The sequence below is a fragment of the Centroberyx affinis genome, unplaced genomic scaffold (assembly GCF_046629955.1).
Source record: "Centroberyx affinis isolate AG114_WGS23_722 - 3 ecotype Tasmania unplaced genomic scaffold, CSIRO-AGI_Caff_v1 ptg001368l_1, whole genome shotgun sequence".
NCBI lineage: Eukaryota > Metazoa > Chordata > Actinopteri > Beryciformes > Berycidae > Centroberyx > Centroberyx affinis.
The window spans coordinates 141,605-158,345 of record NW_027279855.1 but is presented as its reverse complement, the minus strand read 5'-3'; the positions used below and the strand labels follow the sequence as shown (position 1 = coordinate 158,345).

At 41.5% G+C, this 16,741-nt stretch overlaps 1 protein-coding gene across 1 annotated transcript; it reads left to right on the top strand.

Annotated features, from left to right (window-relative positions):
- The first annotated feature begins 582 nt into the window (after positions 1-582).
- Positions 583-15,340, top strand: pigl (phosphatidylinositol glycan anchor biosynthesis, class L). Its single transcript, XM_071525948.1, has 7 exons — positions 583-862; positions 2,061-2,160; positions 9,758-9,848; positions 11,204-11,271; positions 12,488-12,519; positions 14,118-14,251; positions 14,559-15,340. The coding sequence occupies exons 1-7, from the start codon at positions 583-585 to the stop codon at positions 14,685-14,687; spliced, it is 834 nt and encodes a 277-aa protein (XP_071382049.1). The 3' UTR covers positions 14,688-15,340.
- Positions 15,341-16,741: the final 1,401 nt, after the last annotated feature.

Below are 16,741 nucleotides of genomic sequence, written 5' to 3'. Positions count from 1 at the left end.
CATATATTTTCCCTACACAATTCAAATAAAATGGCACTAGCATTATTGTGTAAACTTGTATGTGCAGCGAAATATTTTACTTGCATATTTACAGAGTGAGCAGACTGTTATGTCAATTTCTAATAACTACATACATTTTTAAAAGTATTATTTTTTATATGCCTGTAAGGATAATCTAGTGTGACAACTAAATCTTCCCCGCAAACAAGGTAAAGTTCCTGGTGCACATAATATACAGTATATGAATGCATTCTTGTATATTCTATCATATTTCTTCTATATTTTAATCGAAACATATTTAATAACCGTTTCTCCTATTGAGTTCGGTTTAAACACAAGTGGCCTAATAAAATTACATAAACTCCAAGGGAGCAAAGCACAATATTTGGGAGTTGTTAACTGAGCTAAATGTGGGCAGCTATGGCTTTGTTGCATTTAGTTATGATATTTATTGCATTCATGAATAATGTAGACTAATTTAGCAGTCACTTTAGACAGACTGCAGATATTTAGTTTCCTGTGGAACCTTTGGCGTTCAAGACTTTGGTCTACACGGATTGTTTACGGTAACGGTCAAAAATAATGAGTATTTTGCTAGCTGCCTTCATAGTTTTATCCTATCTTGTTTGGATAAAATGCATTTACTATCGACATCGGCGAAGTTTCGAAAAGTCGTTGAAACATTTAATGAAATCTTTATCAAATAGAGACAACCACTTCGTCGCATCGCAAACTAATGACGTTGATGTCAGAGCTCTGGTTGTAACTGCGCACCCAGATGATGAATGCATGTTCTTCGCGCCGACGATTTTAAGACTCGTTGAACTAAATGCCTATGTTCATGTGCTGTGTTTATCTCCAGGTATGGTAATAACTGATTATTTCCCTGCCAACGAACGTAATAAGCTATATAGGTAATTAATAAACACGTAGAAGCAGAGGTGGAAAGACAGAGTATGCCTTGTGAAATGTTTTGTCAAGTAAGTTACTTTGGATACATTTTAATAAAGTAAAAGTAAGAATACTTACTGAAGGGAACTAGTCAAGTAAAAGAGCAGATATCCCAAACTACCCTGAAGTAACCTTACTTTGTCACGGTAAATAAAAGCATTTAGTGTATATAAACGAAATAATTTAATTTAAAAATAACAGTTTATTTACCAGTGTTGTATGTCCATTATCAGCCTCAGGTTTGCTCATCCAAGGTTAGTGTCAATGGGAAGTAATGGACAGGGTGGCTGTGACTAAATGACTGATACCATTGTACTCACTACTCTTAAAGGGATAGTTCAGCTGTTTAAGACTATTTTATTTTCGAAGTTTAAGACCCTTTATTCTGTTCTTTATATCTTGTTGTGCCCTCTTGTTTTTACTTCTTTCAATGTGTTTTATGAGTATGATGTTTAGTTTTGTTTTTAAAATGTGATATAGGGCACAAATAGTTTATTATTATTATAATTATAAGTCTAGTTAAACCATTTCTGTGGAAAATCATATTTAGGTTCATCCATATAGTAAAGAATGTTCTGAAACAGGAAGTTGTTTGGTATGTTTGCTTGTGATTTTTCAGAGAATTAGTTTTCACATGACACCACCGACTAGCTTTTCAGAAAAATGCTTCAGTGTCCAACATCTCAAAAACCAAAACAAGCAAGGGGTTGTTTGGCTGGACTAAAAGAACTCTCAGTTAATGATAAATTGAATGTGCTTCTTAAAAACCTCAACTGTCCCTTTAAGATTCATGCTAGAATATAAGAGTACAAGCAGGAGTAAGGACAAATGCTATCAATAGAAAGCAAAAGACACAGACTTTTGGAAAACTCAAAAAGGGAAGTATTGCTTAACAGATCTACCCAAGCTGTTAGTAGAGAAACACTTTCCACATCTTATTATTATTTTATTTTAGTTCATTTCATTTAGAATATATCATGTCGTGAAATCGTGGTGAATATTTCTAATTGCGCCTCGATAGAATCCACTGACGTTTTAATGACATGAATTTCATTTTCATTTCATCACAGTGCATCCAAGTCCTAACTTCTCACCCAAATATTACACAGGAAATTACTACAACCAAGGAGCTCAGCGCAAAAAGGAACTTCTGGACAGCTGTGCTGTGTTGGGGATACCAGCCTCCAGAGTCACCATAGTGGACCATAAGTAAGCCACAGTCCAAAACACAACATGCAAAATACAACAACAACGTTTGGGTTGTCTGACAATTCATAGACATTCACAAGGGTAGTCACATGATAAGACAAAATTTTAATGATCCCCGAGGGGAAATTGGGTCACTGCAGCTGCGAAGAATACAATATATAGATAAGAAAAGAACAGATAGAACATATTGAAGATAATACAATTATGATGCACCGATATATCAGCACACTCTCAGTATCGGCCGATATCGGCTTTACAAAGCAATATCAGTATCAGTCCGATATTTGGTCGATTGTGGAATTGGCATTTTTATGATTTTTTTTCTAGGAGTGGCAAATTAGCAACAGAATAAAACCAAAAAAAAACACTTAATTATCTTAAGATAGGCATGTCTGAAAAGCTTGACCTGTTTTGCACCTGCAAAAAAGATTTGTACAAAAATATGGTATCGGCTGATATGGGTGGGAAAATATCGGATATCGGTATCAGCTTCAAAAACCATATCGGTGCATCGCTAAATACAATAAATAATCACAACAAAAATAATATATCAAATATAATACAACAAATAGAACATATTGAAAATAAAGATATATACATTATTGTGCCAATACAGAACTCTTCTTGGCTTGAAATAATTTTTGCTGTGTTGAATATTCACGGATTTGCAAATTCACATCATATGTGCAGGATGGGCATGTGTATTGTTGGCCCCCCCCCCACCCCTCCACCCCAAGCCCCCCATCAGTCTCCCAGCCCCCAGCCCCCAGTGTCTATCAGAACAAATAGTGAGTCGACCACAAATCACCCTCCCATTCTCAGCACAACAGAGCCGAGCCGGCCCGGCCTGATGTATTGGCCCTCTGTGTCACAGGGGCAATAAATGATCAGGCCTCAGAGGCATTGAGAGGTCTGCCCTGCAGGACACTGTGCCCCCGGACACAGCCCTGGGATTCCAAGCTGACATTTGATTTATCTGTCTATTTCTCTATCTATCTATCTATCTATCTATCTATCTATCTACTGTTGGTGATCTGTTTGGTGATCATTTGTTATTTTGGGTTTACAGACTGGTTGCATATTTTTCATGTGGTCCTGAGAATGTATAGAAGTGTAGTTTTAAAGAACCTGGAAAAGTTTTACTAGAGAGATTTCCTAACCCACAAGTATTGTTTAAGTGGCAGATTTCAGTCATACTTATTGGAAATATAAAGTTTGAAGATGATGCAACGTATAATGTTTGCACCACTGAACTGTTTGCATATGTTTCAAGATGATGAAATGAAACTTCAGTTATCCCCATGGGGAAATTGGGTAATTTGGGGTAACTGTGAGGGGGTTAGGGTTAGGCAATTGCCTGCTAATTAGAGTAACCTGTTCAACAGTGACATTTTAAACTTTTCTATTCCATTGCTAAATTCAATACATGCATTTTGGTGCTACTTTCTCCCAACTATAGTCCCACATTCACCAGTAGCTACTGGTAACTTTCCGACAGACTACAGACTTGCCTGATGATTTATAGGTCAATTACGGGTTACATACCAAGGTGTCTATTTACCTTGTATCAGTGTTTCTCATTTTGGGGAACTTTCAAGCTTGTCTGTTTGTCAGAAGTAGAAGATGAAATGAAGGATGCCACACTGTGTCACTCTGCTTCGGTTTCTCCCCGACAATTTTCCTGTGGAGCTCTGTCGGAAAATTATTGGGGAGAAAACGGTTGCACATTCCAGCCTGGAAGCTGTGTAGCAGGAACATGACAATTCAAAGCCAGATTGATAACTCTGACTCTTGTTTACTTGCTCCCATGCACCCCAGTCACATACTTGATAGTGTGTCAGAGTCATTTTGAACTAAATGAACAAAACACAATAAGAATTTTGGACAGCAAATGAAAAAATAACTACTTTATTGAATATAATCTTAATCTTTCCAAATACTTTTGGTACTGTGAAATGGCAGGGATCATGTGAAGAACTGGAATACTTCCAAATTAAAGCTGCACTTGAACCTCATAATCGTTTTGTTGGAGCCAAAACATCCAACAAGTGTCAGCGCCCAAATACACGTGGAACTCGCTCTATCTCTATTTTCTACTTTATTTTGTTTTGTTGTGTGGATGCAGCTGCACGGCTTTCAGTGTCCTGGCTCTGACTATTGGCAAGGTCAAGTTACAGAGAAAGTAGTGGCAAAAGGTGATATTGAAAAAGGGGATTTTTTTTCTGTGGATCAGCCCAGCAGCTTTACTAGAACTTGTTTTGAGTTTCTGAGAAGCTCGGGGCTGCCTACATGTGAGTTTCTACACGTTGGCTCACCAGGAGTGCCGTATGAACTCTGCCACTAACCTGGAATTCACAGTAATAAGCTGGCAGCCTGCCCAGATTGTCTGCCCCAGAGAACATTGTTGGTGCGGTGTTTTAAACACACACACACACACACACATACTCACACAGACTTCACCATTTTATCATCTTGTGCACACAGAACACGGCTGAACTTTGATCTTAGCGCTGTCTGCGTTTCTGCTGAACTGGAGCGCAGCCCATTTTCCCCTCCTGTGTATTTTGTTGTTTGCCCAAAAACACACACCTAATCTGCTCTTTGAGAACCTCAGCCCCACTCACTCTCAGCCTCGCTCTCCCCCTCTGGCCGCTCTCTCTCTCTCTCTCCCTCTGCTCTGCCCCGCCTCTTCTTCCCATGTCTGCTGAAGCCAACTGCCAAGGACTGTGGGATACATTTTGGCACCGCTCTGAGCACTTCCAATGTAGGTCATTCTGATCTGTTTTTCTCTTTGTGTGTCTGTAAATGGCTAGCCACAGTTTGGCTTTGTTCTCGCCGTCTCCATCCAAGTATGTGCAGATGTACATCCTTGACCTGACCTCTGCCTGTTTGTCTTATTTGTCATTTTAATGTGCACGCACAGAAAAAAGAATGCCGTCCCCAACGGTTGGTGGCCTATCCATTTTTCATGTTTACAACTCAGACGCACAATGGTGAGGCAGTGCTTCATGTCACAGAGAGAGATTTGTTCTAAGTGTAGTTTACACAGAATGGCCTTAGATTAGATTTACATCCATCTACTGTATGTGGCTGTTTCGCTGCCTCAGGAATGTGTTTGACCATGACTCAGCTCCTGTGTGAGGTTTCTGTTTGAGTGGTAACAAAAGGCGTCTGCCGTCCCACCAATCATCACATCACATGCATCCACAGCCCCCGTACATCCTCCTGCAACACAGAGTTCAAATATAGATTCTAAACAGGAATATCTCTATTCAGTTGGGTACCACTGCTTTGTTGCAATTGATGTGTTGTTGCATGTGAAGTCTAATTAGTTGTACGAAATTAAGTAGCTCTGAATGTATATGTAAGTAATAGATATTGCATGTTATTTTGTCTAGGAAATACTAATTATCCTTGAACAGACAGCCTTTAATTGGGGGAGGGCGATCCAATGTGTGTGCATTTATATTTTCATTGAGTTGTTCATCGTAAAGGAATAGTTCACCCCAAAATGAACATTCAGTCATTATCTGCTCAGTCCCATGTCAGTGGAAACTCCAGTGAAGTTGGTAGGACCACCAAACACACAGTGAGTTAGCCCCTGTAGCTCCATCTCACCTTCTCCCAAACTACTGAAGTTAACAATCTTTGCAAAAATGTCCATCAATTTTTTCCAAATAGCTTGTGCAGCATCATCCAAGTGTTTTATAGCCAAACAATTGCACTGTGGGCCCAAAAGTCCAATATTTCCTTTATTTTCTCTATATTTTACAGTAGCAAGCAGACTCATCCGACAGAGCACTGTAGGGTGTCAGAGGGTGTCAAATATAAGAGATAATGACTTTTGGATTTGCAGTGCAGTCGTTTGGCTACAAAACATTTTCTGCTTTTTTTGGAGCTGTAAAAACATGGCCCTGTTAACTGGAATAGTTTGGGAGAAGGCTGAGGTGGAACTACACGGGCTAACTCCCTGTGTGTTTGGTGGTCCCACCAACTAAAGTGGAGTTTCCACTGCAATGGGGATGAGCAGATAATGACTGAATTTCCGTTTTGGTTGTGAACTATTCCTTTAAGTTGTTTTGCCAAACTCTTGTGTAGAAATCCTAAGTCATACATTACCCAAATGATTCATCAACCTCTCCCTTGGTGTTTGGTTTATAGTTGCAGCTTGTGGCCTGCAGTAACCCCCAGACAAAGTTTAAAGTGAATGTCAAACCTAAAACAGAAACAATAGCTGAGAAAATGAAAAACTCTCCTAAAGTTAGAAACCAGAGAACCATGGCTCAATTCTTCTTCTTTTTTTGTAGACTCCAAAGTGTTTGGTTGAATTTTCACAATCAAGTGGGGATGTAGGTCATTGTAAGACAAACACTTACTAACCAGGAAATGTGTCATGTCTTGGAAAATCACTGCAAAGTTGGTCTCCTACTCACTTGTTACTGGATTTGTCTTTACACTGCAAAATTAATCCATCTACACAAGTCTTTGTTTCTCTTATCCATGTTTATCTGTGTTTAAACAAGTGAAAATCTGGCAGTCGACTTTGATAATTTCACATTTTACCAACGCAAATCAACTATTCATTATTATTATTTATTTATTATCATTATTTATTATTATTTCAAGATATTGTCACTTGTTTCAAGACAATTTTCAAAACAGGTGAAACTGCATTGGAAACAAGTACAATTATCTCACTCCACTGGCAGATATTTTTCACCTATTTTAAGGGGAAAAAAAGATTTTGATACTCAATACTAAATGACTCGTTGAGATTCTTTGCAGTGTAGGAAGTGTTTCTCGATGACAGCTGTGGGTGAGACTCCCTCACGTCCGCGAATGTAGACTTAGCTCTCCAAGATGACAGGAATAACATGTGAATTCTGTTTTAAAATAGGATTTTCCCTTTAATGCACGCTGAATAGGACAGCTGTGTTGACAGTATCTGGGGCCCCGGTGCATGTTGGGGCCTTTGTGATCAGGCCCGATCTGAGCACGCTCCGCTGCCCCTCCACTTGCACTGGCTTGACCTCCGTCCGCTCTCTGCTCACCATTAGAGCTGCTCACTGCACAAATCCATCCATTCCACCCCTTAATTACATTATCCATTGGGCTGAACTGAAGTCTCTCTCTCTCTGCCTCTGTATCTCCCTGCCTCATTTGTTACTGATTTAATAATTGGATGTTGTCCCCGATAATATACTTGAGGTATAATTATAAAATCTTTACTTGGAAGCTAATCGGAATTTAAAACTTAGGATCAGGATAATTATTTGTACCAGTGGATCAGAGAGTTGTAAACAGCAGTAGTTTCCAGTGGGGGAAAAGGACAGCAGCAGTCGCCACCTCCTCCCCACATTAGGTTTAATTATGCATTGATCAGAGGTGAAAATAGCCCTGGCTGATTTATAAGCAAGTGGCCAGGGACGGTAAATAGTGGTGAGATGTTCCAGCCTTGCCACTGACCCCTGGCTGTGTTCTTCCCCTAGTTGCACACTTGTCACCACAGATTGGCTTACGCACAGTCAAAACACTTGCATTTCTCTTTCACCGAGCCCGGCAGCCAGCGACAAACTGTAATTTTATCACATTGGATGGATTGCTCTTTTGTCTACAAGGCTCACATTGTGTCGATTAGTATAGCTGCATTATTTTCATGATTGTTTATTTCCCATCGTGAGGGGAAATTGGTAAAAACCCACAAATTGTATAAGCCTTGATGCAACCGCAGACTTCTGTAGATGTGTATGTAACAAGATGTGTGTGCGCTGTTGTTATTGTAGCTGTAACTGCCTTATTACAGTGGGATATTGTGGCCGTAATGTCAGCATGTAGTGGCATCTCAGCCGTTCCCAGCAGGACATATAATCCGGGCTGTGTGGACAGAAGTCTGGCAGTTCCAGAGGCCTGTGGTCCATGTGACCAGACTAAACAAGCCCTCTCTGACACACACACACACACACACACACACACACACACACACACACACACACACACACACACACACACACACAGAATCCCCTTACTGGGCCAAAGTTCAACAACTGCATACAGATGCCTGCAAGCAATTAGACGTCCACATGCAGAGCTACAAAGGGGGGCTGGGGAGGTTACTCTAGGACATTTTGCACTGTTGCCATAGTGAAGCCGACACTCTGCCTGCATCCTGCTTGAGAAAGGTCAGGTGTCTTATATCTTTGGCTCATTTTTCTTTTTTTTTTTCCCTCCTCGCTCACTTTTGCTTAGCTACGGTTGTCAAGCTGTAAGGCGAAACTTCTTTTTAGACATAATAAATAAATAAGTGCATGGGCGAAAAACAACCCAAACTGATAGGCCTACAGTAGATCCAAGCTGAGAAATTAATATGGTATTAGTTTATATCTTGGTGTCATTTCATGCTCCATGGCCAGACTCTCACAAAAAGCTCTACTGGTTTTTATTAGTTCTCTCTGTCTCAAGCACAGAGAAATGATCTCCTTAGGCTCTTGTTTTTTAATTGCAGCAAAATGACCAGGATTTAACATTATATTAGATGTGATTCCACAAAAAGTGTCGCATTTTAAACTGAGGGGGAAAAAATGACCAATATCTTATCAAATTGTCACAGCAGTGCATTCACTCCGATGACAGACCGTTTTAAACTATCTCTGAACCCCGACCCCCAGCCCCACCTCCCACTGCCCCCACCCCTGTGACACACACACCCACCCCCCAAGCTTGACCCCCTCCCACACCACTGGCACCCATTAGATTTGCGGCCTAATCCATCACATCCATCCACTGGCTCAACTGTCCTGGCTCATTGTTGGGAACTAAGGGGGGGAGGTGGGACAACTGTTCACTCCCCACCCGCCCCCACCCCCACCCCCACTCTGTACACACACACACACACACTATCACTCACACCACCCATGTCCAAACTTACAACACTTCATGTCATGGATCTGTCTCCTTATCTCATCAACCCCAGCCCCCCACACACACACCACCCTCCGCAGCACACACACACACACACTCCCCTACTGATCTTTTCAGTTTAATACTTCTACTGTCTTGTGTTCCAGTGGTTTTATACATCCATCTAAGTCTCCCTTTCTTAGTGGCTGGTGCCTCCTGAGTTAGATGAGGGAGGGATGAAGAGCCAGGGAAAACTAAACAGAGAAATAGCAGCTATGTTTTTTTGCCAGTGAGCGTTGCTGCATACAGTACATGTTTAGTAGGCTCAGAGAGTGCGCTTCCCAAGCGCAGTGTGTGATGTCTGCTCTGTGTTGTCCCTGGGCTGTAGTTTCAGATGAACAGGATGCTAAGGCCCTTCCGACCCTTCACCTCCGGACTTCCCAGCACTCCCTGGTGTTTGCATTCCACAAGAGTCCTTTTTCAAAGGCCGGGTTAAATCTGCACTTCGCAGAGATCTGTTGCTAGGAATGGAATAAGATTACTCAGCCTGAGAAACAGACAACAAACTTAACAGAATGCTCTTGAAATTGGAATGGAGGATGCAATTCAGGCCTGTGTACATTACATGTACAGCAGTCCAATATCTCAGTAACACGCTGTTTTAATACTGTAAATAACCAGTCCTTTCTTTCCCTTCCAGAAAACTTCCAGACGACCCCAATGCAGAATGGAGCATCTCACTGGCCTCTTCTCTAATCGCCAAGCACATAAGAACTCACTCCTTCAACATGGTACGATCTTTACTGAACACTGCTGTCACTTCTTATCTGATGTTAACACTCTCTTTCCCCATTTTTGCTATTTTCTCACACGTTCATGCAGCCATTCTGGGCAAGAAATCCATATGGGGGTTTTTTTAAAATCATTTGTGCATGACATCAGTTTTGGCACCACAGTTCCCTAGCTCATTATCTTGGCTGCACTGTGGTCTTCATAATAACCATGAGCAGACCATGTCCGCCTCCTTTTCGCCTTTTGTTTAGTCCAAATTGCATTTGAGCCTCCCCCAGAACCAGGAGGAATGGCCTCTGCTGCAGTAGAAAGTTTGGATTCAATTTCTGTGTTTACACAGAGATCCTTATCAGCCCCAATGAGGTTCCACATTATTAGCTAGGAGGAATGTGGCAAATTTAGAATCAAACCGTTTTCATCTGCTCTGTCTCCACAAGGACACAAATAGTCGAGTGCTGTGAAAAACAAGAAAGCACAGCAGCAGTAGCAGTGAAAAACAAACAACTGCGAACAACAAAAAGCTGCAGTAGCACCCACAGTTCTTTTGGAGAGATGATGGAGGAGGAACACAGCAGGATGCTCGCAGCTCTCCGCAGACCAAACAGCTTGATGCTTCTGTCCTCTAGTTGCTGATCTGTTTTTGTTATCAAAGATGACAAACACACTTAGCTGCCTCCTCCCATCCTGCCATTGCTCACCAGCAAATATATGCCTCTAGTCTACATTGGAAAGGAGACTAGAGAAGTATCAGATTTCAAAGCCACACAAAAACACCTTTTTCACATCGAAGAAAGATAGATGGCATAATTAAATACAGAGGTAACAAGCAATGTTATGTGAAAAGTAGTTAGTATTTTCTTACTCTTGGGTCTAACATGTTTTTCTCTGTTTTTTAATATGTTCACTAAACCTTTGCTTTGCTTCTCGGTACATACGCCAGCTGGAGCGAAGAGACTTGAGGGATTCAAGTCCAACTTGTAACACACCAAGTTCATGGGTTATTTAGAATGGGTGGTGGTTGATGTCTTTCCTTCATGTTTGATTGCAGAAACATAGTCATGCTAGAATACGCCTGAGCTTAGCAAATGCCATTTCTTTAGTCAAGCACTTTTTCTTTCCCTTTGACCTGATTTTTTTCCCTTGCTTCCTCTGGTGTGCAAGCATGCACGCAGAAAAAGGCTTTTAAATATCAGTTGTCAGCTGCCAAGCAGCTCCACTGTCAGACACACAGAAACCCTTCCATTAACCCTAGACAAATTTCTCTCTCTCTTTTTGCATGTGTTTATTTAAATTCACTTTTAGATCCCCAGATTCTGGCTTTCCACCAGCACAGTGAGATATTTTGTTGTTTCAGGTGCTGACCTTCGATGGAAGAGGAGTGAGCGGCCATGCCAATCACGTAGCCATCCACAAAGCGGTCAGGTACCAACCAAACTTTACGGTTTTGAAATCAGAAAGCAGGATTTTTTTTTAAAAACCCTTTATTTTAAAGACACGGCATCCTCAAGGCTACTCTGTGGCTTACACATGCACCAAGAAACCCTTTAGGCTGCATTCATAGACTCCACAGTTATACAACACGAAACTTTCAGGCACACATCAGCACCCTCCTCTCCAAATGTTTCCCCACAAAGACGCACACACACATGCAGTGTTTTTCAGAATTGGTCTGTTACATAGCTGAGAGGTCATCTAAGAGAGGCAGCCGGCCCGCTCTCAGAGAGCCGCAGTAACTCATGTCCCCGAGGCGGTGAGGTGGGAGGGCAGCTCTGGTTTGGAGAGGCCAAACCGAGCCAGTTGCATCAGACCGATGGTTAAAAAAAATTGTTTTGGAGTTTTTCATAATAATGTGTATGTCGCAGTGGAGCGAGTCCCCATGTTGTGCGAATGCCTTAATTGTGTGGCGTGTTAGTCATGGTCTTCTCCCCCGCTGAGCCTCCCTGGCACCCTGCCCATCTCCAGGCCTCCTCTGTTGATAAGAGGTGGGCTCTCCAAATCACATCTCATGATTCCCATCAGGCTGGAACCCAGAGGGGATGTGAACTAGTTCCAGTGTGCTAAATCTCAAGGGTTTGCTCTTTTGGTTTTTATTTTCGCCCACGTTTTAACAACAGCTATTGTGTGCGTGAATGTGGGAAGCTTTCTGTATTTTCGACCATCTTGGATTGAGTCTGGCATGAGAGTTTGGAGTAAAGACTTGTCTTCTGACCCAGATGTGAAGGAGCGTCACTGTATTAAGTGTAAAATGTGATACGGAGCGTCTAGACACCATAGCCCTCCAGTTACAATGAGAAGCACATGATAATTCATTCTAACAAATCAGCATGCTGTTGCCACAGTTCCAGGAACCCACTGAACACAACAGGATCCAATAACACACATAACAGTAGATATATAACATTTGCTCAGCTGCAGCGCTGCTCGGCCGTTCCTGAGGGCTTCCGGTTGTTGACTTCTTACCATTGACGCCAAACCTTTAATCTCGCAGTGACATATTGGCAAGGGGGACCATCACACCCTGGCTTTTTTTTTTTAACTCGCCAACACAAACCCCTAAAGCTAAATAATTTCTGTTCTGACAACATTGTTTATGTCTTTATTTTTCAGTGAGTAATATTCTTCTTTTCTCTACCGACAGCCATCTCGGCTCCACTGGCCAAGTACCTGATGGTAGGTTTGAAGCCCCCACTTTTGCTCAGTTGATAAGACTATTGAAAGAAACATTTTAATAAGGTTATATATGCAAAATTTGCGACCACAGGGTCACTGGTTTGAGTCACAGGTCCAGCTGGGAAAATCTGGCCAAAGGAAGTGAATCAGTAACGCTAATGTCAAGGAACTCAACCCCAGTTGTCCCAGTGGAAATACTCAGTGATCCTTCCTGGTATAAATGGCATCCTGAAATGAAAGTCTATAGTTTACATACTTGAGAACCCAGGAAAGCAACCAGTGGTTCAGAGTAGTTTGGTTAATATACAGCACCCTCTGCTGTTCAAGTCTGTTCTATGAGTTTTGTGTCTCTGTGACACATTTTGGTCTGCTGGTGGCAGTGTGAAGCTACTTGTGTACCAGGAACAACAGCAACACTGATGCCAGGCACCAGACAAGCTTGTCTTTTTCCACTCAATGCTCACACTTATCTTTTTTAACTTTATGCCCTCCAACTCTACATGGTGTCATCGTTCCAAATAGTTCAGTTTTAAACTCACTGGCAGATGTTGAAATCTCTGTGTCTCTCTCTAGGCATCCATTTTGATGTTCACACTTAATCAGACTCTCTCTCAATTTCTATTTTAATTTCTTCCCAAAACCTGTTCAATAATACTGAAATCTTATTCTCGGTTGCTGAAAGCTTGTGGCTTATAATGATGCACATGTGGAGTTTTTGATTATTCATAGCATTCCTGCCATAAGAAAAGAGAGTGAAAGTAAAAGTAGGACAGAGTTGAGAGCTAACCTCCAGCTCATCACTTCGCAGCTCTGGTAAACACACCGGCCTGTAGAGCACACACACATGGAGGTTTGTGTCGACTGCCTGATAATAATGACGCACAGTAGAGAACCATATAGGAGATTCATATTGTCGCACTCTCCTGTTGAATGGCAGGAAGACAGCACCATCTCATCAGTACTGAGACTTCCTCCTTTAGTTCAGGGAACACGACTCTTTCTTTAGGACAATGGATCGGCCTGGTTTTTGGCCTTTAGCCTACAATGAGCGCTTTTAAAAACAGGGATACTGTAGCTAACCTTGCTCGTTGGTTAGACATGGCCGTAGAGTGGCCTAGCCTTCAGACCTCACCTGTTTGATTGGCTCTCACCACAGCCTCTCGGGCATGGGGCAGAGATTTAAGCCCCAACGTGATTGTAAGCCTCTTCGCCTGGCTGTGCAGCGAGGCTCCCTGCTCATTACCAGCAGCTTTCCTAAAGCCTTGTCTGCCCCCTGAACTCTTGCTGCATGACAAGTATTATCCAGTTTTCTGTTTCATGGCAACAATAAAAGTGATATATTGAAAGTCCATGCTCAATAATGCATCATGATGTTTTTACAGTGGCTTTGTCATTTTCCTGATGTTACAAGTATCTCACATTAAGCCCTCCAACTCCCATGTAGTATTAATAGTCCTAATATCAGCCAACTACAACACCAATGTAGTCCATGAACAGCCTGGGTGTGCCACATGGAGAATGGCCTAGATAGTTGTTTGTTAAGGTAGTGAGAAGTAAATAGCATTAACCACTAACTGGGTCTGTGTCTGTTCTCCCAGGTTGCTGTTTGCTGTCCTTGGTGACCGTTGGCCTCCTCAGGAAGTACCTCTCCCTCCTGGAGCTCCCGCTCAGCTGGCTCTCCTCCTCATGCCTCTGCTGTATTATAGGCTCACAGGGCTACAGGCAAGCCAAGGTGAGCTTCCAAATAGCTAGCCATGTCACTTCTACTATTAGAGTGTGTTTTTAGCACATTGTAACCAGTGTATATCTGGATAGAAGCAAAAGCATTAGGTGGCGATTAAGTTCGCCATGCATGAATGGTAGAGAGGTGTTGAGATTCAAAATGATGTCTCTGGTTGGAATCCAGTTACTCTACATTAAACAAATAAATACATGTAAGCATCAGAATGAGTTTGAATGAGTACTGACTGACAATAGAGATCTCATAATATTGTGTTACAGGCTGCAGTCTCTCAAACAACCCTCTTTCTCCTTGTCAGGGGGCCATGCTGTGTCATCGCACTCAACTCTTGTGGTTTCGCTACCTCTACATCTTCTTTTCACGTTACATGCTCGTCAACACGTTCCAAATAATCCCACAAGGACCAAGGAACCTAAAGATCTATTAGAGTCTGTCTCAGCCACATCTGAATGCACTGATTGTTACTCTGTAAAGAGAGTCTGGCTGCAGCCAGACACTGTAGTCCATTCCTCCTAATTGTAGGATTGGATCAGAAGAGCTGTTTTGCACACAATGAATAGATTTTACCTCCTTTAATACTTTAGCAGGCGATAGTAGCCTGAATTTGTCAAACAATGCTGTAATATTAGTAAAGAAATTACGAACTTACAAATTTGGTATGGGTTCAGACATTTTTTTAACAAATATGGGGATCTAAATTTTGCCTTTTCTACCTATGACAGTTATCTGCATAATGTTATCACAAAGAAAAACCTGTATTTTCAGCTAACGTGAATATATTGTTCTTATGTCTTCACAATTATCTTTCACTTCACTGGGTTAATAACAATTTTGCAGGAATAATAAAGTGTAGACCTCTGATGCCATTTGCTCCTTGTGGGACAACAACAGCTTTACTGCTTTACCTTGTTTCTAGTCATTACACTGAACAAAAAAATAACACTACGGTTTAATTAATTTTTGACCTTGGAGAGGAATTTTAACTTGTTCTGACTCAAACAACCAAGAGGTTTGTTTTGTTTTGTTTGTTTTATTATTTAAAAGACTGTTGGAAATACTGTACAATGTTCATGGTATACTGCTGATTAAAACTCAGATTGATTCTTATCTTGCAGTGGTGTTATTCTGGGCCTGTTTCTCTCTGCTGTATATCCACTACAGGTCTAGACATGTCTCTGATGCTCTTGTGAGCTTGTATGCTTTCTTCCCACTTCTCGCCACAGAACTTCTCAACTGTGACGCTGCGCACAGTGCCTGGATCCAGACAGTGAGGGGCAATGCCTGGGGAGGGGAGAACAACAGCAACAAAGGCTAGCTCAGTGTTTTGCATGTGGAAAAATAGTCCCTGTCTCCCTGGTGTAAACATTCCAGTAACATGTTGATTTTACAGGTTCACTAATGCAGTGTGATGTTTGTCATGGGTGGTTTGTAACTTCCCTGACTAGTATCTCACATAGGCCCTTCATTGCCATATTGAACACATGTTCCTCATTGCCTTAATTCACTGAACCAAGTACACTATGAATAGTCCTTTAAGAGAAGCTGGATGTCCCTCATGGAGAATGGCCTAGATAGTCATGTGTTGGAGTAAACAACACAGAGTGGTGGAAGAAGATTACAACAAAGGGGTGATTGTAAGAGTGTTTTGTGTCAACATAGTGCTCATATTTACCATATCCATCAGGATTGGAGCGTGGGCTGTAGAAACTCTGAACTCCACATGTTTTACAGAAGCGGTGTTTGGCAACATGTGTGTTAAATGTGTATGTGGTCAGATTTTCAGACCCCTGAGATGGGAGAGAAGGGCACAACAAGATCAAAACAATTGGAATAGCACTTAGAGCACCATCATCATTCCTGTATTGGATCATTATTTTTGCTTGTTACATGTTTACTTTCCTACCTGTAAGAGTGTGAATTGTTTCTTTGGCACAATGAAATGATGGTTTTGCTTCTTGGTGCAAATGCTACAGCTGGAGAAAGAAACATAAATCAGCTCTTACTGCCTGAATGACATTCTGTTTGAAATCTGTTTCATGAGTTTAGAAAACAGATAGTTTCTGTTTAAATATGAATGCGTTAACCGAAACTCAAAACTACCGGTGCTTAAGTGTCGCTTAGCCCTTTGTTAAACTACTGTGAAATAACTATATTGCTTGGCGGAAGATTACAACTTATTATTCATTGCGAATAAAATATTTATTGAACACGTTCTGGCTTTTTAGTACAAATGTGTCACTGCCTTTAAGAAATAAGCTGAGACAAGCTATTATAGAACAGCTGAGAGGGGTTTTATTAGCCTATATTGTGCGTTTAGCCCATACTTGCAGTGAAAAACGTGAAGGTCAGGGCAACTCCACACTTCAAATCTCACAGCCCCACAGTGGCAGCCGCCGGTATGTTTCACAAGCTCCATCCTGTAGGGAGATAAACAAACCAGTGCATATCATTTCTGCATTCTTCAATTGGCATCTAATTACG